The 23,316-nt window shown below is 35.5% G+C and overlaps 4 protein-coding genes across 4 annotated transcripts in view; 2 read left to right on the plus strand and 2 right to left on the minus strand.

Moving 5' to 3' along the window:
• LOC128156214 (FAD-dependent oxidoreductase domain-containing protein 1-like) overlaps window positions 1-8,181 on the minus strand; it is a 312,439-nt gene extending 304,258 nt beyond the window's left edge. Inside the window, exon 1 of the mRNA XM_052818272.1 lies at window positions 8,163-8,181. The gene's annotated coding sequence lies outside the window, so the exon portion shown is untranslated. The remainder of the gene's footprint in view (window positions 1-8,162) is intronic.
• LOC128156217 (protein FAM47E-like) lies at window positions 58-5,007 on the plus strand. Its single transcript, XM_052818274.1, has 9 exons — window positions 58-177; window positions 508-664; window positions 872-1,093; window positions 1,377-1,552; window positions 1,817-1,928; window positions 2,196-2,453; window positions 2,819-2,983; window positions 3,261-3,362; window positions 4,651-5,007. Exons 1-9 carry the CDS (start codon window positions 107-109, stop codon window positions 4,783-4,785), a joined length of 1,398 nt encoding a protein of 465 aa, XP_052674234.1. The 5' UTR covers window positions 58-106; the 3' UTR covers window positions 4,786-5,007.
• Window positions 8,182-10,782: 2,601 nt separating the features above from the next.
• Window positions 10,783-16,099, plus strand: LOC128191598 (sodium/glucose cotransporter 5-like). Its single transcript, XM_052863743.1, has 15 exons — window positions 10,783-10,962; window positions 11,050-11,121; window positions 11,588-11,692; window positions 11,844-11,903; window positions 12,451-12,555; window positions 13,321-13,426; window positions 13,509-13,589; window positions 13,667-13,947; window positions 14,147-14,282; window positions 14,380-14,487; window positions 14,566-14,716; window positions 14,886-15,054; window positions 15,123-15,338; window positions 15,681-15,774; window positions 15,880-16,099. The coding sequence occupies exons 1-15, from the start codon at window positions 10,882-10,884 to the stop codon at window positions 16,080-16,082; spliced, it is 1,968 nt and encodes a 655-aa protein (XP_052719703.1). The 5' UTR covers window positions 10,783-10,881; the 3' UTR covers window positions 16,083-16,099.
• Window positions 16,100-17,795: 1,696 nt separating this feature from the next.
• On the minus strand, window positions 17,796-23,078 carry LOC128191597 (sodium/glucose cotransporter 5-like). The gene is made up of 15 exons (XM_052863742.1): window positions 22,973-23,078; window positions 22,790-22,861; window positions 22,493-22,597; window positions 21,810-21,869; window positions 21,452-21,556; window positions 21,164-21,269; window positions 20,119-20,199; window positions 19,750-20,021; window positions 19,521-19,656; window positions 19,227-19,334; window positions 18,977-19,127; window positions 18,694-18,862; window positions 18,365-18,580; window positions 18,174-18,264; window positions 17,796-18,070 (listed from the first exon to the last, which is right to left on the minus strand). The coding sequence occupies exons 1-15, from the start codon at window positions 23,051-23,053 to the stop codon at window positions 17,841-17,843; spliced, it is 1,983 nt and encodes a 660-aa protein (XP_052719702.1). The 5' UTR covers window positions 23,054-23,078; the 3' UTR covers window positions 17,796-17,840.
• Window positions 23,079-23,316: the final 238 nt, after the last annotated feature.

Genomic DNA, 23,316 nt, shown 5'->3' on the forward strand with positions numbered 1-23,316 from the left:
TTAAAAAATGTGGAATGCCAGATAAATCTTACACCTTTTAATTTGTCGCGGAAGTTTTTCCGTTAACTGTACTTCGGTGTAAACAAATGGCCGCCGTCGAACCGAAATGGCAGAACATAAATATGATTTAGCTCTAATTAACACAGAATCGGGGACAAAGATAAGAGAAAAACCTTGGTACGATTTCAAAAATCTGCATGTTTACTTGGTGTGGTTTAAGGTTAATTATGTCAACAAAGTTCACCAAAATATGACCGTAGTCGTTAAGATACGAGTGAAAATGTAAGGCGATGCCAATAAAAACAAACCAAAATTTAAACGAGACACACGATTTGTAAAAAAAAATCAAACCTGTTTTTGTTTAAACGATATCATATATATGACTATTGACTATTAATTTTCTTTTCGTCGGTGCAAGACTACATGTTTGCATTTATATATATACACACATAATTTATGTCATACTCATAGTCATGAAAATATGTTTTGTTATTTTTTAATTCAAAGGTACAAAGAAAGACTACAAACAAAATACATCAAATCTTTAAAACCAGAAGACACATCTAAGTCACTGGTAGGAAAGAATTGGATTTTTCTTAAAGATGGGTTAGATGACTTCAGAGATGGTCTACCACCACCAGTGAAGGGAGAAGTGTTAATAAAGGTTTGTTATACCACTTACATTCATGCATTGCACATAAATATTGCAGAATAAGACATCTTTTGATGTGGTAGATATAGCTGTGTTTTATCTGTAATACAAACAATTACATGGGTATGGTTTATTCTAAACAGGGAATTTCGTAGGCATGTGAATGTGAGATTTTCGAAAGGTCTCCCAACCTAAATCTTGCTTTATATATTTTTTCAGGGTTCTAAGGGTCCTGGCCCCAATCTTACAGGAAGTAGTGAAAATATTAGTCCGGTGAAGCAACCAGCAGTAAGGAATCGCTTCAGTAAACACCAAATATGTTATTCTCGATCTACCCCCCTTCAACAAAACAGGAGGGACCACATAGACGAGATAGAGTACAGTCTGGTGCTACATCCTCTAGCGCTGTATCCTCATTTAGAAGAAAGTGTCCCTCCAGAGGTATGTTGTAAAAGTATTCGTATTTTTTTGTATATTTTGCAATTTTACGATAACCCAAAGAGATTATTCCTTGATATTTAGTTATCTGTAAGGTATATTTATTTTTGTTAATTTTAAGGAAGTTTTAAAAAATTTTAAATATAAATACATACATGTATCAAAGATTCATGGGGTCAGATATCTGTTGTGATTCCTGTTCATATTTAAGGAAATTGTATCAAAATGTCAGTGATTGAAATGCCCTATAAATTAATCTATATTTTTTAATTTTTTACTTTTGCAGTTATTTGAGGACATTGTTGATATATTAGATCCAGAAATGAATCTTGATCCAGATGAAGATTTCTCAGATCAGCTTGATGAGGAAGAAGAGGAAGATGATTTTAAGGAGGAAGGTCAAGGGTCACCAAAGGACAGGGATGAAGATGTAGTCAAATCAGAGGGAGGCCAGAGTCAGGGGTAAGATAAAACACCTATTTATTAATACAGTTTGAATTCAAAATGAAGACACGATTGTTTTAATTGTCTTAATCTTCCATACAATTTTAGTTGGTGATGAACTGATAATAAGAACATGAAAAATTTTGCTTTCGTCTTAATTTCAACACACAAATCCATTGGTAATCATGTAAAATTTTGTTTAAATTATTGAAGCTATTATAGATTTTAGTGTCTATAGTACCAAATTTCTATGATGCTTAAAATTTTCCATTTCTTTTTCAGCTCAGATGAACCAAGAATAAGAAATCCATACAGATGGCTCCCTCGAAAAGATGAGAAAGACAAAAAGGATAAGAAAAAATCATCTGACAAATCTGCTTCATCAGAGTCACAGGTAAAATGTTACATAATAAATGGTGGAGAAGTCATTTAGGGAGTAAGTCAAACCAATTAGTGTTTAAAATTGTAAAGACTGATGCTCAAATACTAAGTAATTAAAGAATAAAATTTTGAAATACCAGGAACAATATTGATTAATGTTTGGTCAAGGGAAATCTTACTGTCACAGCATATCCTGTACATGTATTGGCACACACTGTTGCAATATCTTGTAGGAAGAACATTTATATAAAGGGATACATTATTATGACATATCTTGTAGGAGGAACACATTAAGAATGTGACAAAGGACTTCTGTGACTGGGTGGCAGAGAGTCTGGGCGGGGACCAGAACAAGTTTGAGGAATCGACCATCATGAGTCTGTTTGCCAGCGGGTACGAGACAAAGCCCGCTCTGTCCGTCCCGATCCATGTAGTGGAACTCACTAACGTCCCCCAGGAGCTCAGACAACAGGCCACTGTGTCCAACCAACAAACCAACAAAAATATACCCCCACCCGAGAAGAAGTCCACAAAATGGGTTAGTGGATATGTAAATTAATATTTGAAAATGAATCATTTAGTAGAAAAACAAAAATATTCTTTGTTACACTTGCATGAAATATTGCTTTTATGATAAAAATATTTTAAGGTTTGATTGAGAAGCAAAATATTTAATTCAGCATACCTTATTAGGACGGAAATTTTCAGATATTATTGATAATTTTGGTAAACACAGACAGTAATTTATCTCAGAGAGAGAAAGAGAGAGTGTGTGTTATCTTTCTTTCATAAATGAAATTGTACCTTTAAAGTTAGAATTGTATACTGGTACTGTACTTGAACAGAGTCTGGTTCAAAAATTCTGTCAATAATTAACGTTTCTAAAATATTTAAAATTTGTAGAAGTATTCTGGTCAGTATGAACCAAGCTGGGTGAAGTTTAAATATGGGGCCTGGTATCTAGACCCCAAGTCATGGAATAAGAGAAAAGATGATGAACCCCTGGAGAATCCAAAAGACATCAAAGATAAAGAAATGTCAGAGGCCAAGAAGAAGAGTAAAGAGCTGGTGAGTAACAGACTTGGATTTATTGTGTTAATGATGTAGAAACTTTGATATTGGAAGGTTACCATATAGTGTCTAAATCTCATAATCAAAATTGATTTTTTTCTGATATAAAGATTGTTAACTTTTATTTCGTTCTCTGCTATCACCATTGGATTTCTGTTATACAAAGCTCGGAATGTTTCATATAAGATTTGTTATTTGAGATCCATGCGATTAGAGTTAATTATGAATTGTTATTTTAGAATCATATGACAAGAGTTCTGAATTGTTTTTTTAGAACCATGTGATTGCTCAGTCTCAGGGAGCGAAGCTGTTCATGGATTGGGTCAATGATCCAAAGCGACCCCTGGATCCTAAGAGCGACCACAACAAACCAGAGGTAGGTACATGTAGAAGGCTCGCCCTGGAATGGAATCGGATTGTCCTTATGAAATAATAATGAACTAGAATTAAAACCAAGAGGAAAACTTCTTCATTATGATCAGTATTTGTAATGTATCTGTATTGAAAGATCAAAGACCTTGAAATTGTTTGGACTATCTTTAAATATTAATTTGGGAATGATTTTGCAACTCTTACATATCTTTTTTTAATTACAAACATCATTGGAAACCCATGTTCAGTCTTTCATGCACTTACAATGTATAAATACTGATCTTTATTGTGACAAATCACTGAACTCTTCTTGTTTGCAAGAATGTTCATTATTCCAGTAATGAAAAAGTGAAACTCTTTAGATTTTGGAGGTATGAAAAGGAAGATCATGTAATTTAAACATACAATTGTTAATGAGTACATGTGTAATTAATGATATATTTGATGAAATGTTTTTCATAAACCTGTCTAAGAGCCAATGGGATTAGGCATGAATTATTCATGAGGATGAGAAAATTTCATCAAGCTGGCCTTTTGTCAGTCACCATATGTGAGACTGGCTGTGGGTTTATGACAATGCAATACAATAAACTTGTTAAAAAAAAGTCAAACACTTAAATAATTAAATCCTAAGTGTCTTCACTTCACTTCTGAGTCATTAAGAGTTAGTTGTAACTTGATTACAGTGGCTGTCCTGTGTGAAGAAACTGCATGCTTAGTGATGAAAATGTACCACAAGTACTGTTGTCAAGAAATCTGTTGTATGTTTAATGATAGTGCATGCATTTCCAGTTCATTTTTTGCAGATTTTGTTATTTATGTTCAAGTTAATTTACAGTCATTGTGGGATACCCATTTGGGATCTTTTCGTTTATTCATTGCTCTGTGTATGTGGTATTGCAGAAACATTGATATCTTATACAGACTTTGATTTATTGAAAAGCCATTTTTGTACTGGAATCAATTATTGAAATGTTTCTTGCAAATTTGATGACATGCTGCAAAATTTTTGTGTGTTTGATAACAGATTACGATTTAAAAATCCTTTATCATCCTTGGTTATTTGACAATTCATCATCCTTTTTTTTGTTGAAAAATAGAAGATATGCATTTTTTATTATGTTTACACAGAGGGTTAAATATTAAAACCCAAAGCATGATAAAGCTCCATTTTAGATGTCCCATCACATTTAATCTTAAAGTTTGTGATATAATAAACAAAGGAATAAATTCTGATTCCATATGACATATTACCAGTAAAATGTGTAATGCTCAATCTGATTTTTTTCCAGTTTCTGGACGAGGTTGCTAAGATTCAGGAACAAGCTATCATAGAAGAGCAGAAGAGACTGAAGGCTGAACAGGATGCCAAGCAAAGGAAACTGTACACAAGGAAAAGGACCGAAACTGAGCAGTCAGCAGGCTGAGTGTGACCTGGGGCCATAGGTCAAGGTCATAACAGCATCTCAAAATTTTTATAAAAATAACTGTGATATAAAGGATGACTTAACACATATTAATTTGTGTTGTTATGCACATCAAGTGATTTCCATTTCATTTAAGATATCAACAGCTACTGTGTTATAGAACATTGTGTTTGTTGATGTAAATGTCTTTTTGTTGATGCATAAATAAACTCACTTAATGATTGATCTGTTTTTATTATGGGGCTTTCAACACTTCTTGGTCTTTAAACAATAAAAATGTAAAATCCATTTCCAAGCTGATACATGAATGATCATATTATAAAAAAAAGATCTAATAATGATCATTTAACACTGGTACTCCTACCATGCAGTTATTGATTATGTAAATAACTCGATGCCTACTCAGTGGTTTTGAGCTAGTCCCTGGACACAATTCTCCTGTTTCTGTGTCTGTTGTCAATAATTAATATTCCAATAAATATCAGATTATTGAGTTTTTAAAAACTCGTAAATTTAAACATAAACATCGTACATTACGTTTTGCATTGAAAGCTTGGGGTAAAATTGGGTGTAAATGTAGATTCTTTGAAAGTGTTTAGCAATGAAGTCCACATCAAACATTTGTCAACATTCAATTGACTTTATACGATCAAATTAAAATAACATTCAAAAAACTTCTTTGTCAAAAACACCAACACTCCTATCCTATGATAAATAAGAGGCCCATGGGCCAAATCGCACAGCTAAAAGTTCTCGTACAAGAACTCGGGGAGAGGGAAGAGGGAGGTAGGTACACAATATGTAAAACGAATCTTAACTATTAAAAAAAAATAAGGAATCATTCTTTGATTATTATGACGTGATAATTTTTGTCGATGCGTCATAAAAATCCCGTAAAGCCCGAAGGGCTTTATGATAGATATGATCACGCCCCAACCGAAATTAAACATAATCTCATAATATTCAAAGAATGGTTTCTTATTACTTATAGTCATATAATTTTCAGCAAATGTATGATTTATATTAGAATATTAATTATGCAAAGTTCGCAAACCCCGCTTGCGCCCCCCCCCCCCCCCCATTTAAAACAGTTTTCCATACATATTCTAGGGTAGAATTGAGCATCCTTTCAGCAACCCCGCTCATAATCCAGCGGCCAGTGTTCAGATTTTTACTTACCAGTAGCTATTTATTTACATCAAAGATCGAAGTATTGTTTTTTGCTGGAGAAAAGGACATTAACTTTTAATGCATGGTCATAAGCAAAACTTTGCTTTTACACACAGAGGTCCAATTACTGTAATCTCGACGACTTTATTTCACGATATACCGTAGAGAAAATCTCTCTCTCTCTCTCTCTCTCTCTCTCTCTCTCTCTCTCTCTCTTGACCTAGAATTTGTCCTTGGGTAATAGTTTGAAAAATTTGGATTTTATATTACACGCATTTAACTTTTTTTGTTGATCAACATTAGTATCTTTTAAAAAAGATTTTTTGGAACATCCTCTTTCAATTCACAGTGATTTGGTCCTTTAATTTGACAATGCAGTGTTCCCTTAAGATGGCAATGTTTTGTACGTTTGTTTTGTGATCGATGTAATATTTTTAAAACTTAAACCTATAAATAATGTTAAGTACGCAATTTTCTACATCTGAAAGAAAAAGTGTTTCGAGAACCAAAATTTGTCCATTATTGAGGGTTTTAAAAGGCCCTTTGCCTTTTTCGTAAGATTCATGTATCCTATCTCAAAGTTTACATGCATGAAAATTTGATGATTTCTATTTTTAGTTTTGTTATTTGGCAATAATGTTACCCTTATTGTCTAGTTCTTTTGCTTTGTAGTGTTAATAAATCGACTGTAACTACAAAGTTACTTGAATTTATATGCATGAAGCGTTTATGCATATTGTCAGCCTTCCGCTAAAAATCTGTAACAGTTATTTCTTATGTTTACATTAGTACCTGATTTCTTATAAAGAAAATGGGGGAGTAAGATGGCGCAAATGCCCATGCGGTTTAGTAGTGAAATACAATTTTGAATTTATTTTTTCCCAATTAAATCTATTCAAATATATTATAATACAAGTTTGCAAACGCATAATTTCTAACTATATTCAGTTTTTAATAAATTTAACAAAAGATAAGAAAAAAAATATTGCCAGAAATTTTTGCGGTATCGAACCCGTAACATAAAAACCTTATAATTATATTTAAGGTTAGCTTTTGTCGGGTACTCTAACCACTGAGCCATTTCAGACATAACAACGTAGGCTGTTTAAATATTATGTATGACTTTGACCACAAGTTTACGGACTTGTATTATTTTTCATTTTTAATGTAAAGTGGGTCATCTCTGCGCGTTTTTGTTGATTGAAATCGGTTTGTTTTCCAAAAGACCTTATTTAGACTATTAGAAAAATATGGAGCACAGACCCACTCTATGAAAAAAAATTGCCCTGAAGTTCTAAAAAATGACAGTATTTGCAGGTATTGATACGTATACGCCTGTTTGAGTCAACATATTTCAAATATTGAACATGTTTATAGGTTAAAAATCAATGATATGTTAAATGTATATTGTTTTAAATGATTTTTTAAAAATATATCAGATTTATTGATACTTTAAATTTTCAGTAGCTTGTCCGACCGTGTATGGCCATTTCACACGCCATATCCATCCATCTTCTTTAGTTGTATGATTTCAACCCCAACAGATGTCATCTTTATTGAATGAAAAAAGGCTAGCTTGTGCCTTCTTGTCGAGCAAAATAACTGCTCAGAAATGTAAAGATATTTAAATAAAGAATAAACACGTATCAACGTAACTTTTTATTGAATAAATTACAGCTTCATTAATTCACCTTTTCATGTTGTTGAATATGAAATTGGTTTAAAAAGTCAAAAAACCTACGACGCTGCTTATTTTTTCAACAATTAAGGGTCGAAATTCAACACATCTGGTTTAAACATTAAGATCCCTGATGGATAAACCCGGTCAAAAATGCTCGTAACACACATATTAGTCCTATAAAGCCTTTTAGTACTGTTAACGTGCTGTTTATGTAACTTTAAAAAAATAAAAAGTATGAGTAATAAAGCAAATAATAGCATTTAACACACATTTTCCAAAAAAAAATGTACTAGTATATCACGGAAAAAAATCTTGAAAACACGTTATATAAGGCAAAGAAAGGTATGAGGGCAAGGGCATTGTACTCTGTCTCAAGATGTCCTCGATTCACATTTTGCTTAATTACTAGATATTTATAAATGCCTCAGGGCTAAAACAATGTTCATTCAAAAGATGAAATTTTTTCGAAATTTCTCATTTGAAACGCCCCCTCTAGCTCGTCAGGGTTTCAATACACAGCTAAGAAATGTGATGTTTACGTTGACTGTGTATTGCAACACGTTGAAAAACTGTGCGAGATATTCAGAGTGACTTCCAGTTCCGAATTGAGAAAAGATGTCAACATTCTCCAATCGCCGTAAGAAATCAGTTTTCGTTCCTGTGAATTTTTCCGAGTGAAAAATAATAGTGCGTAAATGAAACTATCTGGGAAATTTTTCCTTTCATCTATTTCAATTGCACTTCTTTCACAGTTATGTTTATTTTAATTAAAAATCTTCCAAACGTTCTGCATAAATATCCTGGGACAGACTTTAGAATACTTTTTTCCTTAAAGAAAATTTAACTCTCAAAATCGCAATTACTTATTTATTTTATACAATTATCTCCGGAAATCCTAATAGGGTCACAGTTTGTATGTACTCGGGAAGACTGATGATAAGTACCGGTATGACGGCAAATTACGTGGAATAGGAGGTTATTCAATAAATTAAGGAAACTAGGGTGTTAACAAAATTATCCCTCTGATCTACTTAATTTTTGAGTGAGATATTTTTGTCCATAAACTGTTATTTAGTAAAGAATAAAACTAATATTTTGGTTATTTAAACGTTTTCTATATCTCAATAAAAATGTACACAGTTCTTCATTTCAAGGAGGTAAACATGGCCTAAAATTGTCTAAGACTATCCAACCCTCTCAAGACTCTATATCCCATATACTCTTAAAACACATATCCCATACACTTGAAGCACTATATCTGATACTCTTAAAACACTACATTCCATACTCTTAAAACATTCTTTCCCATACCCTTAAAACTCTATATCCAATACTCTTGAAACACTATATCCAATACTCTAAAAAACCCACTGTATCCCATACTCTTAAAACACTCTATCCCATGCTCTTAAACACTATATTCCATATTCTTAAAACTCTATATCCCATACTCTTAAAACACTATATCCCATACTCTTAAAACACTATATCCCATACTCTTAAATCTCTATATCCCATATTCTTAAAACACTATATCCAATACTCTAAAAAAAACACTGAATCCCATACTCTTAAAACACTCTATCCCATATACTCTTAAACACTCTATCCCATATACTCTTAAAACACTATATCCCATTTTCTTAAATCACTATATCTCATACTCTTAAATACTCTTTCCCATACCCTTAAAACTCTATATCCAATACTCTTGAAACACTATATCCAATACTCTAAAAAACCCACTGTATCCCATACTCTTAAAACACTCTATCCCATGCTCTTAAACACTATATTCCATATTCTTAAAACTCTATATCCCATACTCTTAAAACACTATATCCCATACTCTTAAAACACTATATCCCATACTCTTAAATCTCTATATCCCATATTCTTAAAACACTATATCCAATACTCTAAAAAAAACACTGAATCCCATACTCTTAAAACACTCTATCCCATATACTCTTAAACACTCTATATCCAATACTCTTTAAACACTATATCCCATTTTCTTAAACAACTATATCCCATACTCTTAAAAAACACTATATCCCATTTTCTTAAACAAATATATCCCATACTCTTAAAACACTCTATCCCATGCCCTAAAAACACTATATTCCATAATCTTAAAACACTATATACCATACTCTTAAACCACTATATCCCATACTCTTAAAACAATATATCCCATACTCTTAAATCTCTATATCCCATATTCTTAAAATACTATATCCAATACTCTAAAAAAAACACTGTACCCATACTTTTAAAACACTCTATCTCATATACTCTTAAAACACTATATCCCATTCTCTTAAAACACCATATCTCATACTCTTAAAACACTGTTTCCCATACTCTTAAAATGTTCTTTCCCATTCTCCTTAAACACTACTAGTATATCCCATACTCTTAAACCACTATTTCCCATACTCTTAAAACACTATATCCCATACATTAAAACACAATATCAAATTTTCCTATAGGGTAATTTTCTTCAGCAACGAGTGTAATCCAATTTTGGCTGTGTTTACAAGATGTTTTACATAACAAATATGAGCTATACAGACAACCACGAGCTTTTTACGATATTATTATTGTTCTGTTTTTGATTTTTGTGTTTTCAGTATATCTTTTGCTGTGTCTATGGTGTTGATGGCGGAGATCCTGTGTTAATTACGTTGTCACGCACAGACATGTTATTCCAATTATTGCAAACTTTAAAAGCTCAATAGCGCGTTCAGAAAAACGCTGGAACTAGCACAATTTAAATTATTATAACTTAATTCAATATGCTAATAAGATTACATAACCTGACACAATACGTTGTCCCGCGGGCAAACACAACCTGTGAAATTTGTGTAAACGCAACGTCCTGTTGTCAGACGTTGTTTTAATGTGACAACGTACTGTTAAACGTTGCGTTACAAGCACGGTCAATTGTTGGCGAGGCGGCGCGTTATGTGGATGTTAAGCAAGATGGAAAAGCGTTCTTTAACACTTCGACATAGTCATGTGTTTTATACATGTTCCTCAAATCATTGATGAGCAATAGTAAAATAGTAAAATTACCCTTATCAAACATCATTCATAGAAATTCCCTCCACTGAAAATAGATTCGTCAGCATTAACTCTCACGCATGGACTATTTTCTTTGAGCACTAGATTCGTTGACGGGACATTTACCGACAAACTTAGCATTGCCCGACATATTTCGGAGACGGCTCTGCAGGAAAATGGAGGCTGGTCTGACCCACTGGGTGGACATATTGGTGGTGGTGCTGTACTTTGGTTTTGTTCTTTTAGTTGGAATATGGGTAAGCAGCGATTCGAGACTTGGTTACGGTTTAAACTATTTCCTAACTTGTAACCCGGTCATTTTACGCCGTTTTCTCATTTTGTAGTCCATTTGGCGCAAGGAGCGGACCACTACACAAGGTTACTTTCTGGCGGGAAGGGCAATGTTATGGTTTCCTGTGAGTATAGAGCATGCATTATCCGCTTTAATACATTTTAATATGATAATTGAATATGCATACAACTATGTGCAGTAAAACTGTCATTTCTTAAAATTTTATCCTACGTAAAGCATTTAGATATTCGCAACTGCGCAAAACTATTTAAAATGATTTTACCTATAGCTTCATATTCTGCGTAGTTTTTAATTGATATTACCTTCAAATATTTTAATGGACAAATTAAGTGAGAAAATCTGCGATAAATATTATTTACCGCCTCAAGTGTTTGTTAAATGATGCTTAAGATGTGACCTCTCCCTAATGGTCATGTGGGTTTTAAACAAGCCGCGTTTTACATATTCAAATAAAACAAACGTCTAACGACGATGTCGTGTTTGCATTGTTGTTGGTGCTTCTTGGAGATAAGTACATTCAACTTCTGATAACAGATGATGGTTCTAGATGTCTTACATACCTTTTACAGATAGGTGCTTCGCTGTTCTCCAGTAATATCGGCAGTGAACATTTCATTGGATTGGCAGGTAGCGGAGCGGCCAGTGGCATTGCTGTCGTGGCCTTTGAGTGGGGAGTACGTGTTATGAAATCTTTCAAAATATAAATGTCTAGTTAAAAAGCGATCAATACGTATAGTGATGTCTTTACACTTTATCCATATAAATTGAGGCTAAATAATAAAATTTTGTTATATACATGTAGTATTTTTCCGTTTGTCGTTGCAGTCAGCTGTTTGCCTCCTACTGCTTGGATGGGTCTTCCTCCCAGTTTACCTTACTTCCGGTGTAAGTTATGTCATATGCAGATTTTTAGTAGTGGATTTTTGATCTGTAATGACAATGGGCTTCTACTCAATTATAGTTTAAGACAATAATAAAAAGATGTCACATTAGAAAAAGATTTTGCTTAATGCCCCAGTCACACATTCACGGATTAAATGCCGGATTAGCTACGGAAGCGATCCTGAATCATTCGTGGCGATATGTATTGACCCGTGGCTTTTCCATCTGTTATCGTATCCAAACGTACCAATACTTGTATAGCTGCAACAATTTTTGAACATGTTCAAAATTCCACTACGGATGAAACCACCGTAGTACTTCCTTAGAAAAACTTACTAAACCGTTTTAGAATGTAGAAGTCCGTTTTAACTCCGTATAAATCCGTAGTAATTCGTATGTATCAAATTGTATCCATTCCGAAGTGCATCCATGAATGTGTGACTGGGGCATAATAGTTGATTACAGATTTTACGCTGTTTTTGGGGGTTTTTTTTGGTATTGCAAACCAAACTATTTTTACTAAAATTCATTTAATAATTTTCACATTTAGATTTTTACCATTCCTGAGTATCTGAACAAAAGATTTGGAGGTACCAGACTTAGGACCTATCTCAGCCTGCTGCTACAGTTTCTGAACATAATAACCAAAATATCGGTAAACCTTGTAAATGCTCTTTCTTCATGAGAAGTCAAAATTCCGCTGCGTAATTTCTATAACTATAGTAACCCTTAAAACAAGGAGCTAGCATTTTTTAGTTAATCTTGTCTCCAAACAAAGAAAGAGTTGAACTTAAGTTTAAGATTCAAAATTTGGTACAACTTTTATTTTCAGGTAGCTGCAGGACTGTAGCTCCCGGTCTGAAAAAATTCGGATGGACGACCTGGGAGCTACAGTGCCTCCCATAGTAAAAAACTGCAATTTACGGCGCACAAAAAAATGCGCTAGGTTTTGACTGATTAATCTCATCTACGATCACATTCTGTACAAATATTTAATCCCAAAAAATTCCTCGGACATTTTGCTACAGATATTGTCACTTCACTTGCCTCTGATATTCTTTTAAACACCATCCTCAGCCCTGTCAATTAAAAGTGGTGCATGTTTGTTTACATTTAAAAATGGCGACTCTCGATCTCGACGTAAATTAACATACTTCATTTTCCGAGGTCGGTTATCATGTTTAAGAGAAGGTCTGAGGCAAGTAAAGTGATGATATCAGTAGTAAATTTGCTGAAGAATTTTATGGTTCTAATTATTTTTACAGAATTTGTGTGAAAATAAGGTTAATAAGTCCAAACTTAGCGCAATTTTTTGTGCGCCGTAAATTGCAGTTTTTTACTATGGGAGGCACTGTAGCTCCCAGGTCGTCCATCCGAATTTTTTCAGACCGGGAGCTACAGTCCTGCAGCTAATTTTCAGGTAGACGTGTACGCCGGGTCAGTATTTGTTCAACAAGCCTTGGGATGGAATACCTACATCTCCATAGCAGCCATTCTTGTGGTCACCGCTGTGTATACAGTCATAGGTACCCTGTGGTCATGTCATTTGTTTTTCCTCAGAGAAATTCCATTTCTTGGTTCTCTTTGGTTACAATATTTGAATTGCAGGGGGTTTGGCGGCTGTCATCTTTACAGACACTCTTCAGACCATCATCATGCTAATTGGCTCCACTACATTGTCGGTTTTGGGTGAGTCTCTGCCGAGTTCTTAATTTCTGGATAATATCAAGGTTTGTATATCATCTTAATGATTTCCACTCTAATAGCTTTTGTGAAGGTTGGAGGGATCCAAGGACTGATGGTAAAGTATTTTGAGGCCATTCCTTCGCATGCACTACCTAATGACATCCTGTTGGCGAATTCCACTAACAGCAGTGTGCTATACAACATCACCTCCAGCATGTTTAACGTCACAAAGAGCACGTGCGGACTGCCTCGTTCTGATGCATTCCACATTTTACGAGACCCAATCAACTCGGATCTCCCGTGGCCCGGGATCTTAATCAGGTCAACGTTTGTGTCAGTCTGGTATTGGTGCGCTGATCAGGTAGGGAGGCTTCTGGCTTGGAGATTGTTGGATTGTTCACCGTACAACTTAACACAACTCAAAATTAAACAACAATTCAATTCAATTTGATAAAGATCACATCAGATAGCATATACATACATGTAAGTTACCTATATATGGAATATATATCATCAGCAATTTTGAATTTACAACCCTTCCGCGTATATTGATTTCATAGGTGATCGTACAGAGGACCTTGGCCGCTAAAAGCATTGCACACGCCCGTGCAGCGACGATCCTAGCTGGTTACTTGAAATTCCTGCCTTTGTTTCTGATTATTATGCCCGGCATGATCAGCAGAGTGCTTTATTCAGGTACGAACGATTTTCAAAAGGACCAGTACCAACAAAGAAACCTTTATTTTCTGCTCACCTTACATTTTGAAATTTTTTGAGAATTTTATCTTTATAGAAACTGTTGCCTGCGCGGACCCCGAGACGTGTTTAAGGGTGTGTGATAACGCCGCCGGATGTTCCAATGTGGCGTACCCACAGCTCATTCTGGGGTTGGCGCCAATCGGTAAGAGAGTTTCTAAAACAACGACGAGTATCGAAGCATTACCTTAATTGTGGTTAAATTTCAAAAACTCATGAACAGGCATGCGTGGTCTAATGGTAGCTGTGATGATGGCGGCAGTAATGAGTTCTTTGACGTCCATCTTTAACAGCGCTTCTACTCTCTTCACCATGGATATATGGAAACGGATAAGGAAACAGTCGACAGAGAGGGAATTACTTATTGTGGGCAAGTAAGTACAGAGCAAATTTACAAGAGATATTTACATGTACACTTCACATATCCGGATGATTGGGCTGTGAACTTATGCGTCCGGATAATGAAGCTCCACTGTACATGTATATATGTTGTGAATGTTCAAGCTATACAAGCTAATGTGAATTAAGAACGCCTTTATTTAGAGTTTTCGTGGTCATTTTGGTCGGGATCAGTATTCTGTGGATTCCCCTGATTAAGGCCGCCCAGCAGGGACAGCTTTTCCTGTACATACAGGCTCTGACCGGCTACGTCTCACCCCCTATCTGTTCTCTATTCCTACTGGCCGTCTTTGTCCCAAGGGTCAACGAACAGGTGCGTGTTTTTGTCCACCCAGAGAAGGGTTCAACTGAAAGGTTTTGCATGTTATAACTCTATTGCAGGGCGCCTTTTGGGGGCTACTGATTGGTCACTTGGTAGGACTAACAAGAATGGTTTTGGATTTTGTGTACCCGTCCCCTGGGTGCGGTAAGGAAGACGATCGCCCAGGAGTGGTCAAATATATACATTTTACCTACTTCTCCGCCATCCTTCTAGTTCTAGCTGCTGTCATTATTCTGTTGGTCAGTTTTGTTACTGAGGCTCAAGACAGGAGGAAAGTAAGTTGGATTGATCAATCAGCTGTTGTTTATGTTATCGTGTGCAGTGATTACGTACGGTACCTTAATTAATGATAATATTGTGATATGTTTGAAGTTAAAGCCAGTCTCTGATTGATATAGTAAGAGACTGCGATGAAGTCACCAGTGGAATTGTTTTAATATCATAAAACGGCGCAAGTTCAAAAAAATTAACCAAAAGATGGATTCTAGGAAAGATTAAGAAAAACGTTATTTCAGTAATTATGAAAAGTAGAAGTAGTTAGCGTTATATATCGCAATAGATTTATTTAATTTGATTTAAAACGGAATGAAATATATAATTTATTCTGTTTGACCTAGCTCAAAGGATTGACATTTTGGACTTCAGAGCGAATAGGCCCCAGACCAAAGTGTGAAGAAGGAAAATCAACCAATGAAAAATTGATGCTGGGAGGTATTAAAAGTTTGAGTTTATAATCTTAAGTGGTACAGAATACTAGTATGGTAAATAAGTTATTTCAAACTTCATCTTTATCTAATGATTATTTGCCGTTTTCAGTTGACCCTGATATTGAAACTACAGTCACAGTGATTAGCAAGTTTGACGTCAGAAGGAAGCTCGAAGGAGACAAGGACATTGAGGTCGACACGGCCATCAGACCGAATAAACTCTACATGGACAGGAGCACTAACCTGTTTCTAAATATAAATGCCGGTGTTCTAATAGGCGCTTTTGTATTCCTGTACTGTTTGTTTGGATAAATTTTTATATAATTGTTTGCATACGTTTTTACAAGCTTTGTATATATAATAATATATTTACATTTCCCAGTGTTTTTGTCAGTGATAACACTACGAATCAAATGTAACGACGTATAGTCCAGCAATTTCATCAACAACGCAAATGACGAACTGCTAGGGCGCAAGCAGGGTTTGTATATTTATATGAAATGGAAACAACGTAAAAATGCCATGGACTTATTTCAATAATATCTAATCACACAATTGAAGATTTCTAAAATCATATAAATAAAATAATAAAGAATCTTTTTTTTAATTCTGAGGGGCATGATCAAATTACATGTTTCTTGATACATTTTCTATGGAAATTGAATTATCAACGTAAACTTTTCTGTAAGTCTAAATTTGTTCGATAATTTACAACATATAAATATTTACTCCAGGAAAAGAAATTCAATGAGTTTTTTTTATTTTTGTGGATATCATTCTTTCATTACGGGATTCTGCATGGTTAATGTTTTGTAGGTAAGTTTATTATGGTAAACATTTTTAGATACACTTTATATAGATTCATTTTGTTTATACATGTAATACCACAATAGATTTATGTACTATACAATATTAATTATGCCTTCTGTCAGTTTGTCACTATATATTCAATATTTTATTTATTTATTTATTTTTGCATAGTATCAAAGGATTTATATAGCGTAAGCATACTCTGCCGAAATAGAGCACGGCAAATTTTTTCAACGAAAACCTTTCAAGCGCCGACAGCGGGGTTCTAACTCACGACGCTAAAACCATTCCAGCTTGAAGCCCCACGCGTTACCGCTACGCTAAATTAGACGTTATTATAACCAACGGTATTTATAAATATAAAACGTAGATATATACGACTTACATCAAGCAATTAAAATTATTCATTTTTCCAAAAACACTTCATTATTGGCGGTAATTTTAAAGTTAAAGTTTTCTATAAACTTTTGAACAAATTGATTGAACATTTTTCAAAGAAATTCTCCATGAGAATCACAAAAACGTTTTTTTAAATGACGCTTGATAAAGAATGTTCAAGAAAAAAAAGTCAATGAGATTTCGTCTGCTAAACATTTCCAGTTTTCTCGGTAAGGCCAAACGTCTCTCATTTCTTGAAAAGAACAAAAACCTTTGTTGACTTTTTATTGTACAACAACGTGTTGATTAAATAAAAAATCAAATCAATTGATTAATTTGAAGAGGAAAAAAAGCTTGCTTTTCCGGTGATTATTTTTAGGGACTTGTCAACACTCGAACGTCACAGCTACTTATAGCAAAGCACGTCAGTATATTCAACAGTCGGCATAATAATAACAATAGTGTTGTGTTGTGCATGTACTTTGCCTAAATAGTAGTCAGGGTTTGATACATAGTGCACTCGCCTCCGGCTCGTGCACTATGTATCAAACCCTGACTACTATAGGCATAGTACATGCACAACACAACACTATTATATAAATAGATACACTTTTTAAGTCATCTTAAGATCTTTAGTTGGCAAGTTTTATAAACAGTGAATGTCAAATATGTTTGGTTTACTGTCAAGTATTAAAATACCCATGTATCATTTTTATCAATAAATTTATACAAATTTGATTGTTTTTGGCATGAACACTAGAGACGTGAGTGGCTTGATATACTGCAATATGTTTTCCCCCAACAATCAATCCCATTCGAAAATAATCTTAAAAAGCATGAAATAATAACATGTTTTATTGAATCGCAAAGAGAAAATCAAAGTTACGCAAAGAACGCGTAGAGAAACACAAAGACCGAGGCCAGAACGACGGCGTTCACGTTCAACAGGATCTTGGATTTCCTCGTCATATACAGCTTCCTCCTGTTCCGAAGCCCCGGACGGTTCCCCATCTTCGCCGGGGAGGGGGTATCTCCACCAACCGGAACAGTGCTGTTCTCATCTCCGATATCCCCTTGCACTACAATTGTCTTCTCTTGAAGTTTGATTGATTCTACAAAATATATAAATAAACATACTGATACCATAAAAATTACAAATGAATTTGTTTAATGTCGTCTGTCTCGAAACTTAATTCCATGATTTAGAAGTCAAACCTGATGGGTCATAATTTGTCTCGGCTTCTAGGTCGACTCCTTTTGGCGGCGGTAGTAACTTATCCGTGGTCCAAAAGGTTAGGCCTCTTAGCTGCAAGAATCGTTGTATTGGCATACACTAGTATGTAGAGATAAAGGAAAGCCATAATACTATAGAACAGTGCACCTCATCGTGTACCCCCAAGTCTTACCGCATCCTTTGATGGAGCCTTCGTAAACAGACTAACAAACAGACAGACTACCCAGGAGAGCCCCAGTACCAGCACGGAGAAGTACGTGAAATGGATGTTAGCGACCACCCCGGGTCTTGTGTCCTGCTCACCACATTTAGGGGACGGATAGATGAAGTCCAAAACCATCCTGGAAATTCCAACAGAATGGCCGATCACCATTCCCCAGAAAGCACCCTGCACATCGAAAAATATACTTCAAGGGGAAATATACCATCAAGAGCCAAACTTTGTAAATACGTGTAGTCACAAAATGGTTATTGGTCGCACAGCGTACAAATACGACGTACTTGTTCGTTGACTCTTGGTACAAATATGGCAAGAAGAAAAATTCCGCCGATAGGGGGAGCCAGGTAGCCAGTCAGTGCTTGTATGGTGAAATAGAGGCGCCCACCCTCCGCCGCCTGAATGAGGGGGATCCACAAAATACTGACCCCCACCAAAATCACGACGAAAATTCTGTGATCATCAAATCAACCAATCATTCAAAAGCTGATCAACAGCTGATTTAACAGAGAGAGAGAGAGAGAGAGAGAGAGAGAGAGAAAGAGAGAGAGAAATTTTAATGATTACTTTCCAACAATGAGCAGTTCTCTGTCTGTGGCTTGCACTCTGAGTCGTTTCCACAGGTCCATCGTGAACAATGTTGCCGAGCTGTTAAAGATCGATGTCAAAGAACTCATGAGAGCGGCAATCATGACTGCCATCATCAGACCACGCATGCCTACAAAATGTATTAGTTGTTTCCTGTTTACTCTTTTTAAGACTTTGTGATTATTGAACGATCATCAAATAGACAAAAAACCAGATATGGTACATGTACCTGTTGGAGCCAAATCTAAGATTAGCTGAGGATAAGCGATGTTTGAACACCCGGCTGGGTTTTCGCAGACCTCCATGCAGACTTTTGGATCCACACAGGCCACGGTGTCTGAAAAGCGCACGAAAAGCGATCAATTATTTCAAATTCTCAAAGTTTATAAAATCATGGAGGAGATTGTCAAGTTTTATACTATTGACACGAGAACTGTTCAACAAAACGTTCCCAAAATGTCCTATCCTTAAAACACGTGTAAATTTTGCATGTGGCTGCTCTGCTGAACTTAACTTGTATTACCTGGAAATAATATCCTGCTGATCATGCCTGGAAGAATGATGATGAACATGGGCAACAATTTGATGTATGATGCGAAGATGGTCGCACCTCTGGCATGGGCAATATTTTTGGCTGCTAACGTTCTTTGGACTATTAACTGTTGAAGAACAGACCGAGTTCTTTCTTATAAACACCTTAATGATTTGAAATTGAAAGTACTCAGTATTACGATAGTCATTTTAACCATTACCTGATCACAGCACCAGAACCATGTGGAGATAAAGGTGGTTCGAATTATTAGTCCCGGCCATGGAAGATCCGAGTTGACAGGATCGCGGAAGATGTGGAAGGCGTCAGGCCGAGGCAGACCGCACTGCTGTGTGATATTGTACATGATGGCATCCGTAAAATTATAGGTTGTATTCACAGAGGTCCCATTTATCACTAAGCCATCGCTATGGGAAGGAACGGCCTCAAAGTATTTGTAAATTAACGCTGAAATTCCACCAACTTTTATAAAGCCTGCAAGAAAAGTATCCATCCATTCTGCTTTTTTGTTTACAGCAACATGAATTGGAAATATCCATGCTGTAATACTTCCTTAAGAGTTTATTCTTACTTATAATAGCGAGCGTTGTGGCTCCGACAATCATGATGATGGTTTGAAGAGCGTCTGTAAATATCACGGCAGCCAAACCTCCTGTTAAAAACAAATTACTAGTACTACTTCGAGGCCACATTAAAAAAAACCATAATTCATATTCTGACAGTAACTAGAGGTATTGTGAGCAAGCTCAAAAATTTTACCCCCCCCCCCCCCCCCCACGCTAAGAAAATATAATTACTTTTGTATTACTAATGGATGCACCAGTTTTTTTATAGTGACATTGAACTTGCAAAAATGACCAAAGCTAAAGATCAGGATACAGGATATATCTATATATACAGATGAAATAAATTAATTACTATGCCCTGAAAATTGCTGAATCACACAGGAAAAAGTTATATTGGCCTCGCAGAAACAGTTATATTTCACAAGGAATAGATATATTGCCCTTCCAAAACTATTATCACTAAAATCGCGTGCAATAATTCCGCATATTAATTACGCTGGGTTCGAAATTTAGCAAAGTAAACGTAAACAGTTCCTCGAAAACTAAAACGTCAGGACAGAGTCTGCTATTCAGAGGACTTACTTTAATTGTTTAATTTGAAAAAATACATTCTTATTGAGAGCACCGATCGACCTTTACAAAACGTTGATTTGTATGATATGAAGATGCATGAATAATTAAAATACACTTGTTTATGAGGTAAATATGTTTAAAGACTGATTTTGATTTTTAATAAAAATTAATGTTATATTACATAATTATGTTACATGTCTTCTCGGGCGACAATACCAGAATATTTGTCCCTCGGAAAGCCCTCGAGTGCCTTCGGCATCGGGCGACATAACACTTCAGAGCTTTCCTGTCGCCTCTGGTATGTCGCCCTCGCCGCCATGTAATATATGTATAGTATGTTACAGTGTCTTACTACGTTTTAGAGACTCTTTTACACAGTATATCGCTAAACGGTCTCGCCTATCTTCCCATTTGTGTTCTTTTAACGTGAACCGGAGTAGACAAATTATACAGTTTGCTAAAAATGCTGGAACTCACCCAGTATGGTATATGCAGCAGTGACGGCCAACAGAACAAAGATGGAGAGATAAGTGTTCCATCCCACCGCTTGCTGGATAAACACTGCCCCGGCATACACGTCGACCTGTCAATCAAAGTCATTACTTTTATCAAAACTGTATTGAGTTCTCATTGGTTGATTGGTTTTATTACCAAACACGTTTTTTTTCTGAATACAGTAATTTTGTTTCTGATTTCATTGCTCTCGTTTGAAAGATTATTGTTTTTAGAATCATAAAACAAAAGGAAGTTGGCGTTTCTCCTTACGGAGATTTTAGTGACGATGTAGGATAACTGGAGTATCAAACTGTGATAGATTCGTAATCTTTTCCCGCCAAATCGCCGCTTTAAAAATTCCGGGATAGTGTAGACCTAAATATCAACAAAACAGAACACTCATTCAAGTTATCAATCAATCTGAAAATTTGGGATTATTGAAGATATATTAAAAGGTTGTAATTTTTATTATCATTACCTTTTTCAACCTCTGCATGCTATGAACAAAGGTCTAAATTTTAAAATAAGTTAACGAAACCTGATGAACAGTATAAGTCTTGAGTGGCCAAATAATTAACTATTGAAGTGTTACATTTTAATGATTACTTTCGCTTTTTAAGTTGAGTACCTCTGATGTCAAATAAACAGGAAGATACACCCATCCCAGCATCAGCAGGCAGAACACGGCCTAAAACAAGATGGTAATGAGTCACAGTGCTCACCTGAGTACAGTTTAGATTTTGATATTTCAACCATCTAATTGCGGGTTCAAAAATAATAATCCTGGGGATAAAGGTTCAAGGAATAATTTTGTTTACCGGTGGGAGGAGAGTCCTGGGCCTATATTTGGTTATATTTTATCTGACCCATCTCCTCTGGATCCGCACATACATTTAATAACAATGAGTTCACTCAATATAAACGGCGGGTGAACGGTCTATGAAAGCGACTTTGTGGGCGACTCGATGAAGTTTTTTACATACAAAACGTCACCATCGAAGTTGGGACATACAAAACGTCTAGTTTTCTTTGCAAATTACCACATCTCGAGCAGGTAAAATACTAATTAATTTTAAATTGTCAACTATGAAGTTAAGATAACTGGGCAGTGAAACATTGACCTCGGTTTATGTAGCGGTCCAGAAAGTTACGGAAATCCTACAACGCCGGACATCGGGTGTTCAAAAACGCTCACTTTACCTGAGTTTACAACTGAGTGATCTAAAAAGACTTTCAACAGAAACTAGTAATTTAAATTCAGATTTTTTATTTATATTAATAATTATTCATTTTCTTTCTAACACTTTTTACCCCCCATTCGAATGCGACAACTGCTATTCCGCTAGACGCCCCACTCCCTGCCAAGCCAATGAAATGCTCCGCTCCTATGTTGCTGGCAAACAAAGACGCACCAATCTATCAAGAAATCAGGTCAAAGTTGCATTTAAACGCCCCAAAACATGTAAAATCGCGGCTTTGCAATTTAAAATATGTGTTGCGTAAATAAATTAAGATTCTCATCTTTTAATTTTTGTTTTACGAAAAAATGAAAGTGAGACATGTCACTGCATCTTATTTCTGTTAAAGACATAGGAAAACAGAACTTACCGGGAACCACTGCATGGACCTTCCAGCCAGAAAGTAGCCTTTGGCTGTAGAACGGTCTCTCCTCCATATGGACTAATCAGAATAAAATGAAAGTAAGACACTGTCTGTAGAAACAGGTATACGATATCAGCAACATAATTTAAAACTCTAAAACAAGGAGAAGAAAAACTCTTCGTAATTTACCAAAATTCCCACAACAAATACGAACACGAAGTAGGCAACCAGGATCAGGATGTCTACCCAGTTATCCAGACCAGCCTTCATGTCGATAGGTTATGATAAGAGTGAAGAGGTGCATGTATGGAGCCGCTTGCTGAGGGCCGGCGATTTATGTCAGCTCATGAAAACGGTTGACTGTTTGCCCCATTTAATGTCAACGAAAGATAATATAATTCTAATGTTTTATCTGTGTACTCTAAGAAATATGGGAAACATTTGAAAGATATTTTGATAGACTAGAATGATTAAAAACAGCCTAACACCATTTATTTGTTACTATGTGGTCCCATGGTAACAGAGGATAAAGA

This window comes from Crassostrea angulata, chromosome 7 (assembly GCF_025612915.1).
Source record: "Crassostrea angulata isolate pt1a10 chromosome 7, ASM2561291v2, whole genome shotgun sequence".
In the NCBI taxonomy this organism is placed as follows: Eukaryota; Metazoa; Mollusca; class Bivalvia; order Ostreida; family Ostreidae; genus Magallana; species Magallana angulata.